This window comes from Equus quagga, chromosome 2 (assembly GCF_021613505.1).
Source record: "Equus quagga isolate Etosha38 chromosome 2, UCLA_HA_Equagga_1.0, whole genome shotgun sequence".
Classification (NCBI taxonomy): Eukaryota; Metazoa; Chordata; class Mammalia; order Perissodactyla; family Equidae; genus Equus; species Equus quagga.
This window is the reverse complement of record NC_060268.1, coordinates 110,787,540-110,803,628: the sequence shown is the minus strand read 5'-3', so window position 1 is coordinate 110,803,628 and position 16,089 is coordinate 110,787,540. Positions and strand designations below refer to the sequence as shown.

The 16,089-nt window shown below is 42.5% G+C and overlaps 1 protein-coding gene across 1 annotated transcript in view; it reads right to left on the bottom strand.

Moving 5' to 3' along the window:
* Positions 1 to 16,089, bottom strand: part of ACTN2 (actinin alpha 2) — a 66,302-nt gene that overhangs the window by 17,471 nt on the left and 32,742 nt on the right. Inside the window, exons 6-12 of the mRNA XM_046653648.1 lie at positions 15,729 to 15,807; positions 12,803 to 12,884; positions 8,684 to 8,769; positions 7,155 to 7,247; positions 5,176 to 5,406; positions 2,630 to 2,777; positions 891 to 1,041 (exon numbers count right to left, since the gene is read on the bottom strand). Of these exons, the coding sequence (XP_046509604.1) occupies positions 891 to 1,041; positions 2,630 to 2,777; positions 5,176 to 5,406; positions 7,155 to 7,247; positions 8,684 to 8,769; positions 12,803 to 12,884; positions 15,729 to 15,807 (870 nt within the window). The remainder of the gene's footprint in view (positions 1 to 890; positions 1,042 to 2,629; positions 2,778 to 5,175; positions 5,407 to 7,154; positions 7,248 to 8,683; positions 8,770 to 12,802; positions 12,885 to 15,728; positions 15,808 to 16,089) is intronic.

Here is a 16,089-nt window from a genome sequence, read left to right as displayed (position 1 = left end):
GGCTAAAAAATAGGATACTCTTAAAATAGGCCCTATCCATTAATTAAGGAGTTTGCTTTAGTCAAAAGTGAGGAACATAGGAGTTTTAAAATGTAACATATTAAAATAAACATTTATTACTTATTTTTTAAAGTTATATGACAGACTAAAAATTTTGCAGATATATCAGTCATTATAAGAGGGAAAAGAGTAGGGCATTAAATTTTGTATTTATGGCAAGGGGGGAAGGGTCTTTAAATATGCTTAGAAACACAGTGGGGAGGCCCCTCTCCCAGAGGGCAGCACAGCCTGGGGCTGCACCTGCACTGAGGGCTCCTGCTCGGGCTTCAAGCAGCCTGGGCTCACCCTCATGCTAGCTGCTCTCATAAAATACAAAGCATAAAAATGAAACAGCACTGATTTGATGATAAAGCAAAGTGGGGCCACAGCATCTCCTTCAGAGGTGAGGCAGTGACTTCTGTTATGTTTTGATTTCTGGATGGGCCATGTAGTCCCATCGCCTGCACCCAGGCCTGAAGGAGGCCGCCCTTCTGAGCTGTGTCCCAGGCCACCATATGGACTGTTCATCTTCTTGGAAGCTGAGCTGCCTGTGCTGGGGTTGGGGGTGCTGCTGGATGGGAGGACAAAGGAGTCTACCGCAACCAGAGAACCAAAGCTGAAGTCAGTTTATCTGTTTGAAAAAGAAAGACAAATGCCATCACAGAGTCCTCCAGCTTGGCTGTCTCTAAATTTAGCACAGGAAAGGAAGGGCAGGCCTCCCTTGCCCCTCCCTGGGAATGCTCTGGGGAAGCCCTTCATGGAATCCTTCCATTGTACCCAGAGCCCATGGGCTTCACAGGGAGGACGGCATCGGCTGAATGTCAGCAGCTGTGCCTGCAAACAGCACGTACTTGAGCTCCTGCGCAATGGCAGCGATCTGTTCCACCCGGTCCTGGTGCGCCGCCAGGTCGCTCTCAAAGGCCTCATGTTTCCGCAGCAGAGCCCGGACCTCAGTCAGCGACGCCGACTCATAATCCTTCTGCAGCAAGATCTGTTCTTTGCCTGCAAAGGTTGTAACAAGGAGTGTGAATACTCTGATGTTACGCATCAGCTTCTCTGTGCCAGCAAAGTTCTCAGTGAATCATTAAGATTCCAAAGAACCAAGATAAGAGGGGAAAAGAAGGACAGGACTGAAGCTGCGGAGGCAGTATTTCAAGTGGAATTCAGGCCGTTACTCTGCTAATGATGCCCGCGTCCCTCTGTCTGAAAGCTCATGTCTACACATAAAGGGACAAGGGAAGCATGCTGAGTACATTGCAAATAATAAATCTGCATTATTCATCATCCTGAGTAATAAGTACCTGATTTTCCAGTGAGATGCTCAGTTAAGTTAGTAATTATTAGCTCACAAGAGTTACCTGGGATAGTTAGATAAGCTGCTTGTACTCTATTTGCCTACCCACGGGTTCAACCTTTACCCCAATTATTTTTGTTTGAAAGCTTTACTTTTGGTGGTTAAACGTATCTTGTGGTTTTTTTCCTGATAATATTAGAAATTTTTCTCTCTGAACCTCCACCTATTTCCCTACAAATGTTTCTTAAATCAAGCAACCGCTGTGGTTATATCTGGACCCACATTTATTCCCCGGTTGATGACCTTTAAGAACTTAATTCTATAAAGCTAGAAATGGAAAGCAAATGTTCATATATTTAATGATAACAACATAGCACTTACTATGTGCCAGATACTGATTTAAATACTTTATAAATATGAACTCATTAAATCTTCATCAAAACCTGCTGAGGGAGGTATCATTGTTATTTCCACTTTGAAGAGGAAACTGAGGCAATGAGAGGTTAAGAACTTGTCCAAGACACACAGCTGGGAAGTATCAGAGCTGGGGACCCCAACCTGTCCGGCTCCAGGCCCATGTACTAACCATCTTGCTGTGCAGTATCACCAATCAAACAATAATAAAGCAAAAGGGAACCAAAGGAGGAGGGGGACCTCCCTACCCTTTCTCAAAATAGATTATGTGATGGGGGAACGTTTTGTTCTTCTACTTGAGCAAACAGCAGGTAGCCAAAAAAATATGACCCTAGTATCATGGCTCTGGAAACAGGTACGTTTGCAGGGCTTAAAAGAAGTAGATGAATCTTAGTGAAATAAGAAGTTAAGACTACAGAAAACATAGACTATAAATACCTTGCATTCTTCCTTTCCAAGCAGATTTCCTAAGTGGGAAATTATGTTGCTTTGTGGCATTTAGTAAACATTCTGTCAGCAGAAGCGAGGATCTGGGCCAGGGCTGTCTGCCCCACAGTGAGGGAATAAACAGATACTTGTGGAATCAAATAGAAAAAAGTGGGGTAAGACAGGAGGAGGCCAGGCCTTGGTTAAGTATGGGAAGAATGCATCTTGAGTGCCATTTTGTGAAAAAATACATTATCTGCTTGATTAGAAAAGAAATCTTCATGCCCACCTCTTGAAGAAATTTAGTCCTGGGACAGCAGAGTGGAGAGAGGTGAGGACACCTGCCCACAGGGTCACAGGCATTAGGGACAGAATGAGTAGTCATTGCATGCTGTGGGTCTGTCCACAGCTCAACTCTGACTTTTCAAACACCCAACCCGAGTCTAGTCTACCTACCATAAGCCCACGTCTCGTGCGTTGAAGCCTTCTGCCTAAACTTCTCCGCCAGGTGTTCCACGCGCTCCAGCCTCCGTATCTCGTTGAGCAACCATTCCTCGTAACCCTTCTCTGCCTGCTCCAGCCTCTGCCAGGCGCCGGCAATGTCCTGGGAGGGTTCAAGGACAAGCAAAGGCAAATGTGCCACGCTGCGGCCTCCTGGGCTTTCCTATAAATCCCCTCCACCACATGTTTGACAGTATTTTCTTCCTGTTTTCTTTTCCTTCCCTCACCCTCCCGACCCAAAATAACCATTCAAGTGTCTGGCTTCTAAATGTCTTAATGATCCCCAGGGCCTTTTAAGGCTAACAAAGTTGTTCTCATCAGCTAGTACATACCTGATGACACCTAAATACTTCTCCAGGTGTGGACAAAGGCAGAGAGGGCTTAAATTTTCTGGCTAGAAGAAGATGAAGCCTCAAAGTGACTCAATCCAAAATGACTCTTACTCAGTGACGGCTCACTCGTCCAGCCAGTGTCAACTATGGCCAGGCACTAGAGAGAGACTTTTCTATAAGAGGAAATAACACCTATGAAGTTCCCTGCCTGTGTGGCTTTCATGATGGTGGGGGGAGAAAGACAATAAATAAGTATTTACACAAGTTCATTTTGGAGAGTGCCATGCTGTGAAGGAAACAGGGTCAAGTGATGCTGAGAACCCAGTGGGGGTGGTTCCTTTAGGCAAGGTACTTAGAGAAGACCCCTCTGAGGAGGTGGCATTTGAGCCGAGGGACAGACATTTGGCTCAGTGACAGAAAAAGTCAGTTATGTGAAGAAGTCGGGAAGGGGCATCCCAGATTGAGGGAACAAGGTCAACAGCCTGAAGAGGGATGTGCTCCACATGCATGTGGGAAGGACCACAGCAAGTCAGGGCAGCTGTGTAGTGAGTGAGGGGTGGGCCAGCAAGAGAGGCGATCATCAGGGTGGGGAGGGGGTCAGACCACATCGGATCCTATAGGCCAGGAAAATGAATCTGAATCTTATTCTAAATATTTTGGGAAGTCACTGGAAGGTTTTGAGAAGGAAGGAGACATGCTCTGATTTGTATTTTAAAAAGATGACAGTGGCTGCCTTGCGGACAATGAATTTTAGGGGGCAAAAGAAAAAGAAGAGCCAGTGAGGGGTTACTGCAGGGTTGAAGGAGAGAGAATGGTGGCTTGTCACAGGCTGATGGCAGTGGAGGTGGAGAGAGGACAGATTTAAGATATAATCTGGAAGCAGAGCCAATGGGTCTGGCTGAGGAACTGGACACAAGAAAATGACAGAAAGGGAGAATCAGTGACACCACCTGGGTTTGGGGCTTTAGTCATTTAGGGGACGGTGATGGCACTTACTAAGACAGAGAACACTGTGGGAGAACTCTTGGATATGTTAGGTGTGGAATGCTTTTGAGACATGCAAGCAGACAGATGATCCTGGAACTGGGGGAGAAGTCAGAGCTGGGGATGTAAAATTTGGGAGGCGTTACAGGTGGTCATTAAAGCCACAGGCCTGGATGAAACCACCTGGAGGGTGCAAAGATAGAGAAGAGGGTCAGCACCAAGCCCAGGAGTTGGCCATCTCCGGGCTGGGGAGAAGAGGAAAATCTTTGAGCAGCATTAGAAGAACTCATTGGTGAGGTAGGAAGAAAAACTGTAAGTTCAAGAGCAGAAAGAATTTCAAGAAGGCAGTGATTAATGGGGTCAAAGCTACAGAGAGTATGAAACTAAAAGTGACAACTGGATTGTCAACATGGATGCCGTTGGCTTTGACAAGAACAGTTCCAGGGGGGTTGGGGGGGGGGGTGCAGGTAGAAGCCAGATTACTCCAGGTTGAAGAGTAAAAGAAAGAAAGAAAGGAGTGGTGAGGGACTGAAAATCAGTTCCAAAAAGAACTCCCTTTGCATGTTCTGCTGGAAGGGGAGCTGAGAAATAGGACAGTTACTATAGGGAGATGTGGAGTCATAGAGGGTTTTAATTTTTGTCTGGCATATTCTAGAATACTTCTGTATGCTGATGCGAATGATTCAGTACAGAGGGAGAAACTGATGATGCAAAGAGAGGGAGATAAATGTAGGACTAAGTTGTAGAGAAGGTGAAATGGGTAGGTCGTAACAGCAGATAACAGAGGGCATGGGATCTAGATGCTGGTAGACCTAGGGGGAAGACAAGGCTGGGTGGTGAGGAGTGGAGGAGATGGGAGGGCCATTCACCGAGTGTTGAGACCTGGGAAGAAGACAAAGCCGGATGGTGAGGAGAGGAGGAGATGGGGAGGGCCGCTCACTGAGTGTTTACTGGAGGCCTGCCCTTTGTGAGGCACCACACCTATAACAGTTAGGAGTCGAGAACTGCATGATGGTGGGGAGAAAAATATCAAGAATGAAGTGGTTACAGGGCCAAAATTATATTCAGTAACTACAGACTGAAGAAGTCAACGCCTCTTGCTCAGTGGCCCATCAGAGAAAAGATTTTATGAAAAAAGAGGGCTTCCCATGGGACCAGGAGAGCTTCTGAGCCTGGGCTACTCACCGACACCATCTTGCCCTCGGAGGGCATAAAGGCGGGCCGGTTGCTGATCCTCAGCTTGGTTTGCAAGGTGTTGAAGTTGATCTCCAGCTGGCACTTCTCCTGCACCTTAGGGGGCTTGTGCTTCCGACGGTAATCCCGGAAGTCCTCCAGCTTTTTCTGCATAGCTTGCATGGTCTTCTCAGGAGTCCTGTTCTCTAGCCAGGGGATCGTGCGACGAATCCATTCCAAAAGCTGCTCCCAAAACACAAAAATACTGCTGAAATCACCAGCAAGCTGCCCCCTATTGAAAAGCAGAAGCACCTAACAATTTGGAATGCATTAACCTAATGTTCCTAAAATTACAGAAGTATAATACTCCTGACTAAAAGGAGGAAAGGCATGTCTGTGCACTGTGGCATGAATGAAAACTTCAGTATCCACCCACGGCCACCAGTGACCACCCCAACAATATCATACACAGGTCAAAAACTTGAAGTCAGCACGAGCCATATTTTACAAAAATGTGACATCTACAGGAAACTCGGGGACCAGACATTAGCAGACAAATGCTGATGGAGCTTTTAAATGGAAAAAAATGAAAGCAAAAAAATCTGACGTGGTGGAATGTTGTATAATAAAATCAGCAAAGATTTGGGTTTAACTTAAAATGTATTCATATTTTAAATAAGCTCAAATCTAACGAATTTATTAGACAAATGTATTGTAAATCTGGGACTGACAAGGCCAAAGTCTATTTTAATTTAATATCTAGCTTTCAAGGAAATCCACATGATAAAAGTGACAATGGTAGTGAATGCCTAAGGATGAGGTACAGACCTCCTTCTCTATAATTACTACCATGGCCTCAGAAATGATCTGCTGAAAAGCCACTAATAATTTAACTTATGATCACTTGGAAAATGACAGCATATAAGAATAAAAATTAGTTAAAATGGTGATATACCCATAGCCTAAGAGTTTGAGGAGGATAAACGAAGGACCATGTAAGAAAAGGAGGGAGAGAATTACTGAGGATGGTCTGTCCTTCGGTCCTGGTCATGCTTCAACCCTGAAGTGGATCAGCGGCATTAAACAATGCCACCAAACTGGATTTCCCCAAAGCAGCAGGGAATATACACTCAGAATATAAACTCAGTGTAATTAGACTGGATTAATATAAACCACTACCTAGGAAGATTTATTCTAAGTGCCCCAATACTTTCCCCAGTACAGATCAAATGTCAGCTAAATTAATTCAGAGCAAAAATTATTTGGTCTCCGATACATGTCACTGTGATTGAGGTCAATCTGGAGAGGATGTGGCTGTGGCACTCGCTCAGCCCGTATCTCGTACGGGGAACACAGTGTAGCGGCAATGATGAGACTGCTCAGTTTCTATTTATGCTATAACAAGAACAAAAAAAGAGCAACATGGAAAGTGCTATTCGAACCAAGAATCTGGCTGAAGAGCTGTAGAATGGCCTCATGGAAACTCATGCTCAAATATCTTGGACGGAGGGCTCTGTCTTCCCCAATTTCCCTCTTGATATTTATATACACACACAAGGCTGAGTCATGTCTCCCCACAGGGCAAGTTCCTTTGACGCTGGGCCACTGTGTGGAGCAGGGCTCCTGAATATGGAGAGCACCTTATGTGATGTCAGTAGCCAATGAAGCAGGAAAAAAACAAGTAATGAATGTCATCTAAGGGAATGCAACCCTGGAGGTGTCCACTGAGGATGGAATCATATTCTACTTCTCAAAACAGGCCAACTAGCGCGATGCTTTGGGATGGTTGCAAAGACCCCCAGGATTACCTTTGGGTCAATAACACATTGCTACAAGATGAACCGCCTCTGAGGTCAAGTATATTTCCCTACTTTTATTCTATCTGAGATGAAAAATGCAAAGAAAAAAAACACTGACAATCTGTGTTCCCCCTGTGTGCCTCACCCTCTGGGTGGGTACGGACAGGACTGCAGGTCACCCGTTTCCTTTACCTCACTTGCTAGCCTCTCATATTCTTCCATCAGCCTCTCATTCTCTTGATTCACAGCAAGAACCTTACATATCCTGTTAGCTGCTGTCTCGGCCTGTAAAACACAATAGGTAAACAGGACAGCTCTGTCGACAGGGATGCACGTACACAAAACTGAACGTGGCGGGGCATGAGAGGTAATGAGGGAGATGGCGTGCTGTACATGGTGCAGATTCTAGGTTAGGGTGGAATAAGATTGAGGGTATGGCAGTTTAATACCATGAATCATTTCACACCTTTTTTACAGTTTTCACACAGACTTACACGGCAGGCTGAACATACTGTAGGGAATAATGGGGAGATACCGTTAGTCTAAAACACAAGCTTTGTAAAACATCAAGCAAGTTAGTAACAGAAATATACGGGTCAAGGAACCCAAAACCTCCGGTCCCTGAATGTCCACCTGAGCACTGTACTGACCTCAGGACTATGGGGTGGGAACTCTCTGAATAACATTAGCCTTTGGAAATCAAAGCAAAAGTGACTGGGTCCTGAACATATATGTTATTGCGCTTGAGTTCACAGAAGGCCTCTTCTCCTGAACGGAACAGGTAGAACTTGCTAGATCCTTCCACAGAGCTGAACTTGCTTAAAGACTTTGTGTCACCTACATGGGAAGTCACTGAGGTAATACGTAATTCTCTATCATCGTTTTGTGGGGGGAACTTGGGGCAGGAATGGCAAAGTGCCTTGAACCATGATCAGATGATGAATTAAGAAGAGCAACTTGCCCATCAGCTCCCAGGCCCACAGCCTGCCCCAAAGTCTCCCCTCTAAAGCCCAAATATGGGCCGATTTCTGGTTACCACCATTTGCTGGTGTTGGTCTTAAAGAAATAACAGAAATAACATAACCTTTGTCCATCTCAGTCTATCAGGATTCTCCAAGCGCCGATATGTGAAGGAGCGAGAAGCACAAACAGCTGCGCATGGAGAAAGCTGAAGGACATTCACACACAATGCCCCTCAAGCTGTTTGTCTTAAGGAATGTGAATTTTTTGAGGTTCTAACACTGTTACCTTTCACTATTTCAATTAAAATAAGATTAGTCTTATGAAGATATTACAACAAATCACTGAACCATGAAGGCAATTTCTAGGCAGAGGAGACTAAGGGCGCACTGGAAAGGCATCATTTCTCTTTGTCACATTTCCCCTTTCCCCTTTAGTGCTCAATGAACACGGCTCAATTTTCATGGCGCTTGTTGTTTCCTAAAGCACAAATATTTCCCACAATTTAAATAAAAGTAATGTCTTAGGAGAGAGAGATAAAAACACTTCAGGAACTGGCTAAAGTTAAAGCTGTTAAAAAAAGTATTCACAGTTTGGAACGTGCCATATTAGGTCATTAGAAAACACTCAGGAAGATTCTGAGGTAAGATGTGAAGCACACGAACACACACCCAGGTACCCACACGCGTGCGCACACACACACACAACTAGAACCGACGCAGAAGAGCAGCACGGCAACCGGATGGACAAGTGTTGAATACCTGCTCCGCTCCCGCAAAAGCATGGTAGAAGCAAGAAACGTATGTCATGATAGCTCTTTCATCTGGTTTGGGAGTGTTCACAATGTCTGAAGGGAGGGAAGAATAACACAGAAAACAAACACACACAGATGAAGAATAGAAACCAGGGTGGAGAAAGGGAAGAACAAATTGGTTCACACTGATTGATTTTCTCTGTTTCCTGGGCCCACAATCCTGAACCTCATGAAGGCGCTACAACACTGACACGGTTCATGAACGGAATAATTTGAACCAGCATGCTCTTTTAGTAATCAAACTGAGGGCTTTTTTTCTTCCCCCACCCCCGATGGGCTTTTAAAAATTCACTCAGGGCATTAATATGAGAGCCCATATGCTGCATGTCAGAGTTGTTATCACTTCCTCGTGACTCATGAAGCCCACGGCCTTTCGTCTCCTGACCATATCAGGTCATCTGCCACTTTTGCCACTTTTTGCTATGCATGATGCTGGGAATGCTGGCAGAGCTCAAGCGCCCCATTTCTCCTGCCACTTCCCCACCCCAACCTCACAATTGTTGGTATTCCTGCTCTGTAAATGGCCCTGGCTTGGATGAGGATGAAATTCCTCGGAGAGGCCATGTCTTTTAATGCCGTCTATACATACTTACCATGCCATTTATAGAAATCACCAGTAGTTACAAACCATCTAAAGAGAAGGGTATACCTGGCTTGTTACAACTCTTGCTACCATTTGTATTAGCTGCTGAAATAACCAATAGGAAGAGAGAAAACAGAACCAGGTGAACACACATCCTTTCTTCCTCCACCTTGGAAACACCGTTTTTTGCTGAATTGCTTTCTAACTTTAAACTCAGTTCACTCACTGGACAGAAGGAAGTTAAAAAGATACCTTGTTATTCCCTAAGGTGAAATCTATTCATTGGGTTTTCAGAGGATATTAATAGAAAGGATGTGGGGTTGCGTAACAGTATGGAATCTTCTGGAAAACAAACATGAACGGCATACTACTGCATGGACAGAAAGTAAGTTTTAAAGAAAAGAGACTAAAAAAGACAAACGATTGCCTCCTCAGAACCAGACGGGTCTCCTTACTCAGATAAGAGGGAAAAAAAAGAGAAAAACAATTGAAAAAAAATTCAGACACAGAAGGTGAAGGGTGAGCAGTGACTCACATTTTACATCCTCACCTTCTGTGCACCAGCAAAAGCATGATAGTAACAGGAAACATAAGTCATTATGGCTCTCTCATCGGGTCTGGCAGTGTATACTAAATCTGTGTGGAGAAAAGAAGGTTAACTGCTGGGATGTTCTAAGGCCAGCAGGCTCCCGCTAAGTGCTGCCTCAGAGAAGCCAAAGTAATGAATCTTCTCGCTTTACCCCCACACGCCTATGTTGTTAAAACTTTGGCTCAAATCAAAGAAGTCACACCTGCAAAGTTATTACTCTCTATGCACTTTTGAGAACTGCCAACAGAAATAAGGGAATTGCCAGAGAGAAGGGCATGGCGAGCTCAGAAGAACCCTAAACTAGCAAGTAAGTCACATCCACAGCCAGAATTAGACTCCAGAATTTCCCACAGAATGCACATTCCCACAGACTTTCAATTGCTGTACACATAGAGGGCCCAGGGTTCCACAAAGGTCCCCCTTTTGCAAGTCCACACAGAACACACACACCCACAAATCTAAACCTGGTGCTCACCTCAAAAAATGTTTTTGGAAGAAAACAGGGAAACAACTTTTATAACCTTTCAAAAGCATGGAAGATAGTTAAGAAGAGGAAGATTTCCACCACTTTTTATCATAGGTGAGTTCCTGGGTGAGTGGCCCAATTAGCCACTCGAAAATCCCTAGGTTGGGTTCAGAGACTAACACAAATGACAGAAAGCGAGGTCAACAGAAGCAGGTGGGAAGGTAAGGATTAGCCAAAAAGGATTAGCAGTCTGACAGGAGGAGACCAGTATATGACATATGATAAAGGCATGGCAGAAATAAGAACATGTTAAGAGGATGTTGTGGTGATGGTAAGTCCGAACATAAGGCAGCAAAGATACAAAGGGCAATTCATGGGGGAATCTCTTGGGTAGTTGTATTACAGCATGACCCACACCCGAGTCAAGCAAGTTCATAACTCTTTGCCAGAAGATTCTTATGAGAAATTACAAAGAAAATAATATAATGTGTGAGCATTTTTTGGAACCACTAAAATGGAAGATGAAGAAGAGTAATGAGAGACTAGGATGTGTCACAAGAGAGGAGGAAATGAACGGAGTGCTAAGGTACTCTGTCAACACAAAGGATATGCAGAATGGAGATCTGCCGAGACCAGGACTCAGAGACCAAGGAAAAACCTAAGAACTAGGCAGAATGTTAGCATGCCAGAGTAATGATGACGGTGCTCATCCTCAATTTTAATATAATAGGGAGGCATTAATGACCTGGAAGATGAATTTACTAAATGTTGCCAGTTTTTTCCTCCCCACTAATTCAAGTGGGTAAATTCTGGGTAGTTACTTATCATATGGGAAGGTCAAAAGAGAGACCACACAAACGTAAACTTCACTTAGAGGAGACAGATGGATGAAAAGGAAATGGAACTTTTCCATGTTGCTACTTCATTGTTTTATTGACTTTCTCCCTCCAAAGGGTTTTGGAGAATTCATAATTCAGTAGAATTCTGAAGAGTATATTCAAGTGTTAATAGCAATAGTACAGGTGTTTGATAAAATGGTTAAATTAATAAATGGGCAACATTAGAATCCTAATTGAAAGATCACTGTTATGGGTTGAATTGTGTCCCTAAAAAAGACATGTTGAAGTCCTACCCCTCAATAGCTGTGAAAGTGACCTTATTTGAAAGTAGGGTCTTTGCAGATATAATCAAGTTAAGATGAGGTCATGCTGGAGTAGGGAGGGCCCTAAATCTGATGTGTCTGGTGTCCTTATACAAAGAGGGAAAGAGACACAGAGACAGACACACAGGGAAGATGACCATCTTAGGCAGAGTCAGAGATTGGAGTGATGCTCCCACAAGCCAGGGGATGCCTGAGGCTTCAAGAAGCAGGGAAAAGCAGGAAAGATACATCTCTAGTGGCTTCGGAGGGAGCATGGCCCTGCCAATATCTTGATTTCAGACTACAGCTTACAGAACTATAAGAGAATAAATTTCTGTTGTTTTAAGCCAACCAATTTGTGGTAATTTGTTACGGCAGCTGTAACATAATGATCAAAAATAAGAAGGAAGAGAAGATTGACTATTGACTATAATCAAGTTCTTTCCTTTTCCCCAACAATGCTAATTAGTGAAACAATGGACCATTAGGGAATAATATTACAACAAACACAGTAATCTAAGTTCCTTAAGGTCAGGACCCTACCTTATACATCTCACTATCTCCTGGAGTACCTAGCAGAGGGTCTTGTTCACACCAGGTGCTCAATAAATGTCTGTTGAGTGATAAGTGAATCGTGAATAAGTGAAATGAATGAATGGTCTCCATATATTTGTGCTTTAATGGTGTGCCATAGGTGTAACTCACACATAGGTACAATTCATCATACCTAAAGGGCACAAAAGGTATTTGAAACCAGTCCCCAGCATAAGTGATGCTGAACTGCAAAATATTTAGAAGTTCTTTCGGATCTAACTAAATTTAACTGAGACTAATTAAAAATGAAATGTGAAAGTTCAAGAGGCATACTGATGGCTGGATGTTCTAAATTCTCTATTTCGATTCTATAACTTGTAGTTGGAAGGAAGGAATTTTTCCTTATAGAGCCTTAAGCACTTCACAAAACGATTTATTTGCTAAACTTGTCTCTACATGGTAAGGAAAATACATTATGTTGTTAAAAAAATTAAAATAGGAAGCTTTTCTTTGAAAACCACAAACCAAAGCATTCTGTTTCTTTGCCAAAGCTGAACCTTTACAAACCTTTTTGCCACAGTTTTGCTGGCTTGTTTTGGGGAGGGATTTTAAAAAATAATTTATGAAAAAGCTATGTATGCAATTCTCTAATACTCATTAAGGAATCCTAAGTACTTCAGATGTAAACTGACTATAAAGTTTTACAGACCCCCATGCATGGCCATAACATAGATTTTACATAAGTCATCTCACCTTCAGCATCCAACATTTTGGGAATATCCAGGTGCTTCTCTGCAATTTCCATGGCCAGGTTAATATTTCCTATTGGGTCATCCTACACGAAAAAGAGCATAACTAGTTTTTAAAAATGTTTTTTGAACAGGACATACGAATAATTTTTTACATCCTCACTTTGGTGAGGAGACCTTCCCAACCACACAGAACCGTAATAGTATGAATAATTTTCCTTCTTATCTTTTCCCAATCACTTCAAACATTTAGAGAAACATCAAAAATGATACAAAAACACACAATCCATGCACAATCCAATTCATAAAATGTAAACAAAAGGTTTAAGAGAACAAATGCTTTGTGACTAGGAGGAAAGTTGTCAGATACTTTCTCATGGGTGGGAAAGAACATCCTGAATACGTCAAAGCTTATTTTCAACTCTATTAATAACTAAATTTAAATGATTCCAAAGAAAATCATGAAACATATACTTTCTAGATCTGAAGATGATCATGGAAATATTTAGTCCAACACCCTTGTTTTAAAGGTAAGAAAGACAAGGGGTAAAGAGGACAGGGAAACACGTTGCTAGGTAAAACTTCTAGATCACTCAAGAATGTTACAAGAGGGCTACAGAGAGCAAAGATTATGTTTCTAGGATGGTAATGACTAGAAGAAATTATAAAAACTTAAAATTGCAAATGAAAATTGAAGTGAAATTTTTGTTCTTAAGATTACATTTATCTTCCACTGTACAACTGGTTAAAGATCTATAAACAAAATAAATTTTACCAGAAGTGTATAACTGAAATAGTGAAAAACTAAAAGACTTATTTAACATTTGTTTTAATCTAGTAGAGAGTAACATTATGCATCTGGAATGGGGGTATGTAAGAGAGAAAAATCAAAATGAAAAGTCGTGTTAGTCCAGAGGTGACTTTAATGAATTTTAACATCAAAGCCATTTAAACATTCTAGAAACTGCAATACATTGCAATGAGCACAATCACTTTAATCCAGTGAAACATTTAAAAAGTGCAGCCCTCAAAAACAGTCCCAGTGCTCAGTGAAGAAACCAAAGTAAGCTTCCTGGCCTCGCAGAGTATATAATTATTTCAAGCAAAAAGTTTTTTTAACTACATGCTGTTTTAACAAAACATATAATCATTTCATTGAAAGCAGCCACATCATAAAGAGAGTCTTACCTGGATATTTTTTTGCAAATGTTTATAAAGCCAAATAGCTGAATAAAAATTTCTTTCTTTTTGTTTTTAATGTGTAAGAAAAATTTCAGCATGAAAAATACAGGGTGATGATTCTGAGACTTTGTGAAAGCTATCTCATTTCGACTGTAACTTAAAGAGAGAAAATGTGGCAATTAAGTATTTTCTTGGATCAGCAACTGGCCATGTGACCTTGGGCACATTAGTGAATTCCTCACTTTCTTCATCTGTAAAACTAGTATAATAATAGTACTTACTTTATAGAGCATTATATTAGACTGAATGAGTATGTGTGTGTATGTGTAATATACATATATGAATATATAAACACACATTAATATATATTAATAGTAATGTATATACATGTATATATTATATATTAAAACAGATATACATATATATTTATAACAATGTCTTATCTAGAGCTATATAATTATTAGCTGCTATTATTATCATTTTTTCACACATCTCAGATGGCCAATTACCACAGGTTATTGACCTTTTGTAATAAAAACTGACCATTATAAACTGCTAATGAAATTAAGTCTACCTTGAATCCCCTCATTTCACAAATGAGATAAAGATTAATTGAAAAAAATACACCTTGTCCCTGAAACATTTCAAAATAACTCAGGAGTCAGAGAATATATATACGCTTTGAGAAGCTGAGGAACTCTGGTTGCTCCATTTCCTAGGCAACCTTCCATTACAGGACTGTAGTAATAACCTTTCGGATGCAAATAAATTCTTCACGTGTGACCTTGCAGTCAATGGAGACAGGCCAGGAGAGTGGTGGTGAGCATGTGACAACTGAAAAGGTGGTGGAAGGCAGGACACTGCTCCAACGACCACCCATGCCACACGGATGAGGGCAGCATGCAGCAGGGTGGGTTCCACACCAAAACACAGCAACACAGCGTGAGCGGCCCGCTGAGCACAGCAGCAACCAGAAGGAAATGCCCACAACCACCGCCTGGAGGAACGCGTCCGGCCGGCAGCGCCTGCAGCCTCACATCTCACAGGGCATGACGCCTAGGGTGGCACAGAGCCTCCAGCACAGGATTTACAAGGGGCCCAGATTTCTTTTTTCCATCAAAGAAGACACTTCTACTTTTAAAAAGTGATTTTGAAGACTATTTGAAACTTAAGTACACTCTATCTTAAACTTAAAGGGAGAAGTAAAGTTTCTTAAATTGAATTTTCTGAAAAGACTAAAACCAAAAAGAAACCTCCAAAACTTCTCAGGCTACCACTAATATCTGATATCAAAAGCAAGATAATTATGAAGTGTCCCTTGTGTGAGAAACAAGTTAATAATTCTGAATAAATACATCTGTAACTAAATCCTTCAGAAAAGGTAAAGTAAATTATCTTGTATTTGAACCTTTCTTTCCTCAAAAAAACATATAGTTCACTTTTCATATTTACAGTCTAGGAGTGTAAAACCTCTAAGAAACATAGATAAAGCCTTCACAGTAAATCAAGCCAAAACGACAAACATATCTTAATTTGGGCAAAATGGGTGACTTGGCTCTGGGTCTTGTCCTGCGCTAACAGGACAGTGAGCGTTTTCCTGGCCACGCCTCCTGTTCTCCCTGTGCACAAGGCGGCTGGCAGGCGATGCTGGCGGTGGCCTCGGTGTTTGTACGGTGCTGATGTGCTCATTTTCAGGACGACATGCAGAGGGGCGGAGGGAACACTGCATGCTGGGCCCCCAGAATGACCTTGTTAAGCTTTGAGTAGTCAATGAGGTCGGGCCGGTGTCTGTGGATGAGTGCACAGAGTCCAAGGCCATCTTTCCAGCTGCACGACGGTCGAGAAGAACAGGAAGACATGTTAATGGAGAGAAAGCAGCAGCAAGGGTCCACTCTTGGTCAGACGCTGGCCTGAAATTTGGGATGCACGGCCCCTAACTTCCTTCTATCTGACTTGCACAAAAGGCCCCTATGTGCCTTCCTCCCCACCCTACCCAGTGGTCTTGTGGCCCCTAGAACACCCGTCTTCTTCCTGAGGTCCACGGAGGACTGCCACCCCCTTGTTCCTCCCCTTTCCATTTAGAGCGTCAGGCTCCCCGGGCCTGGAACT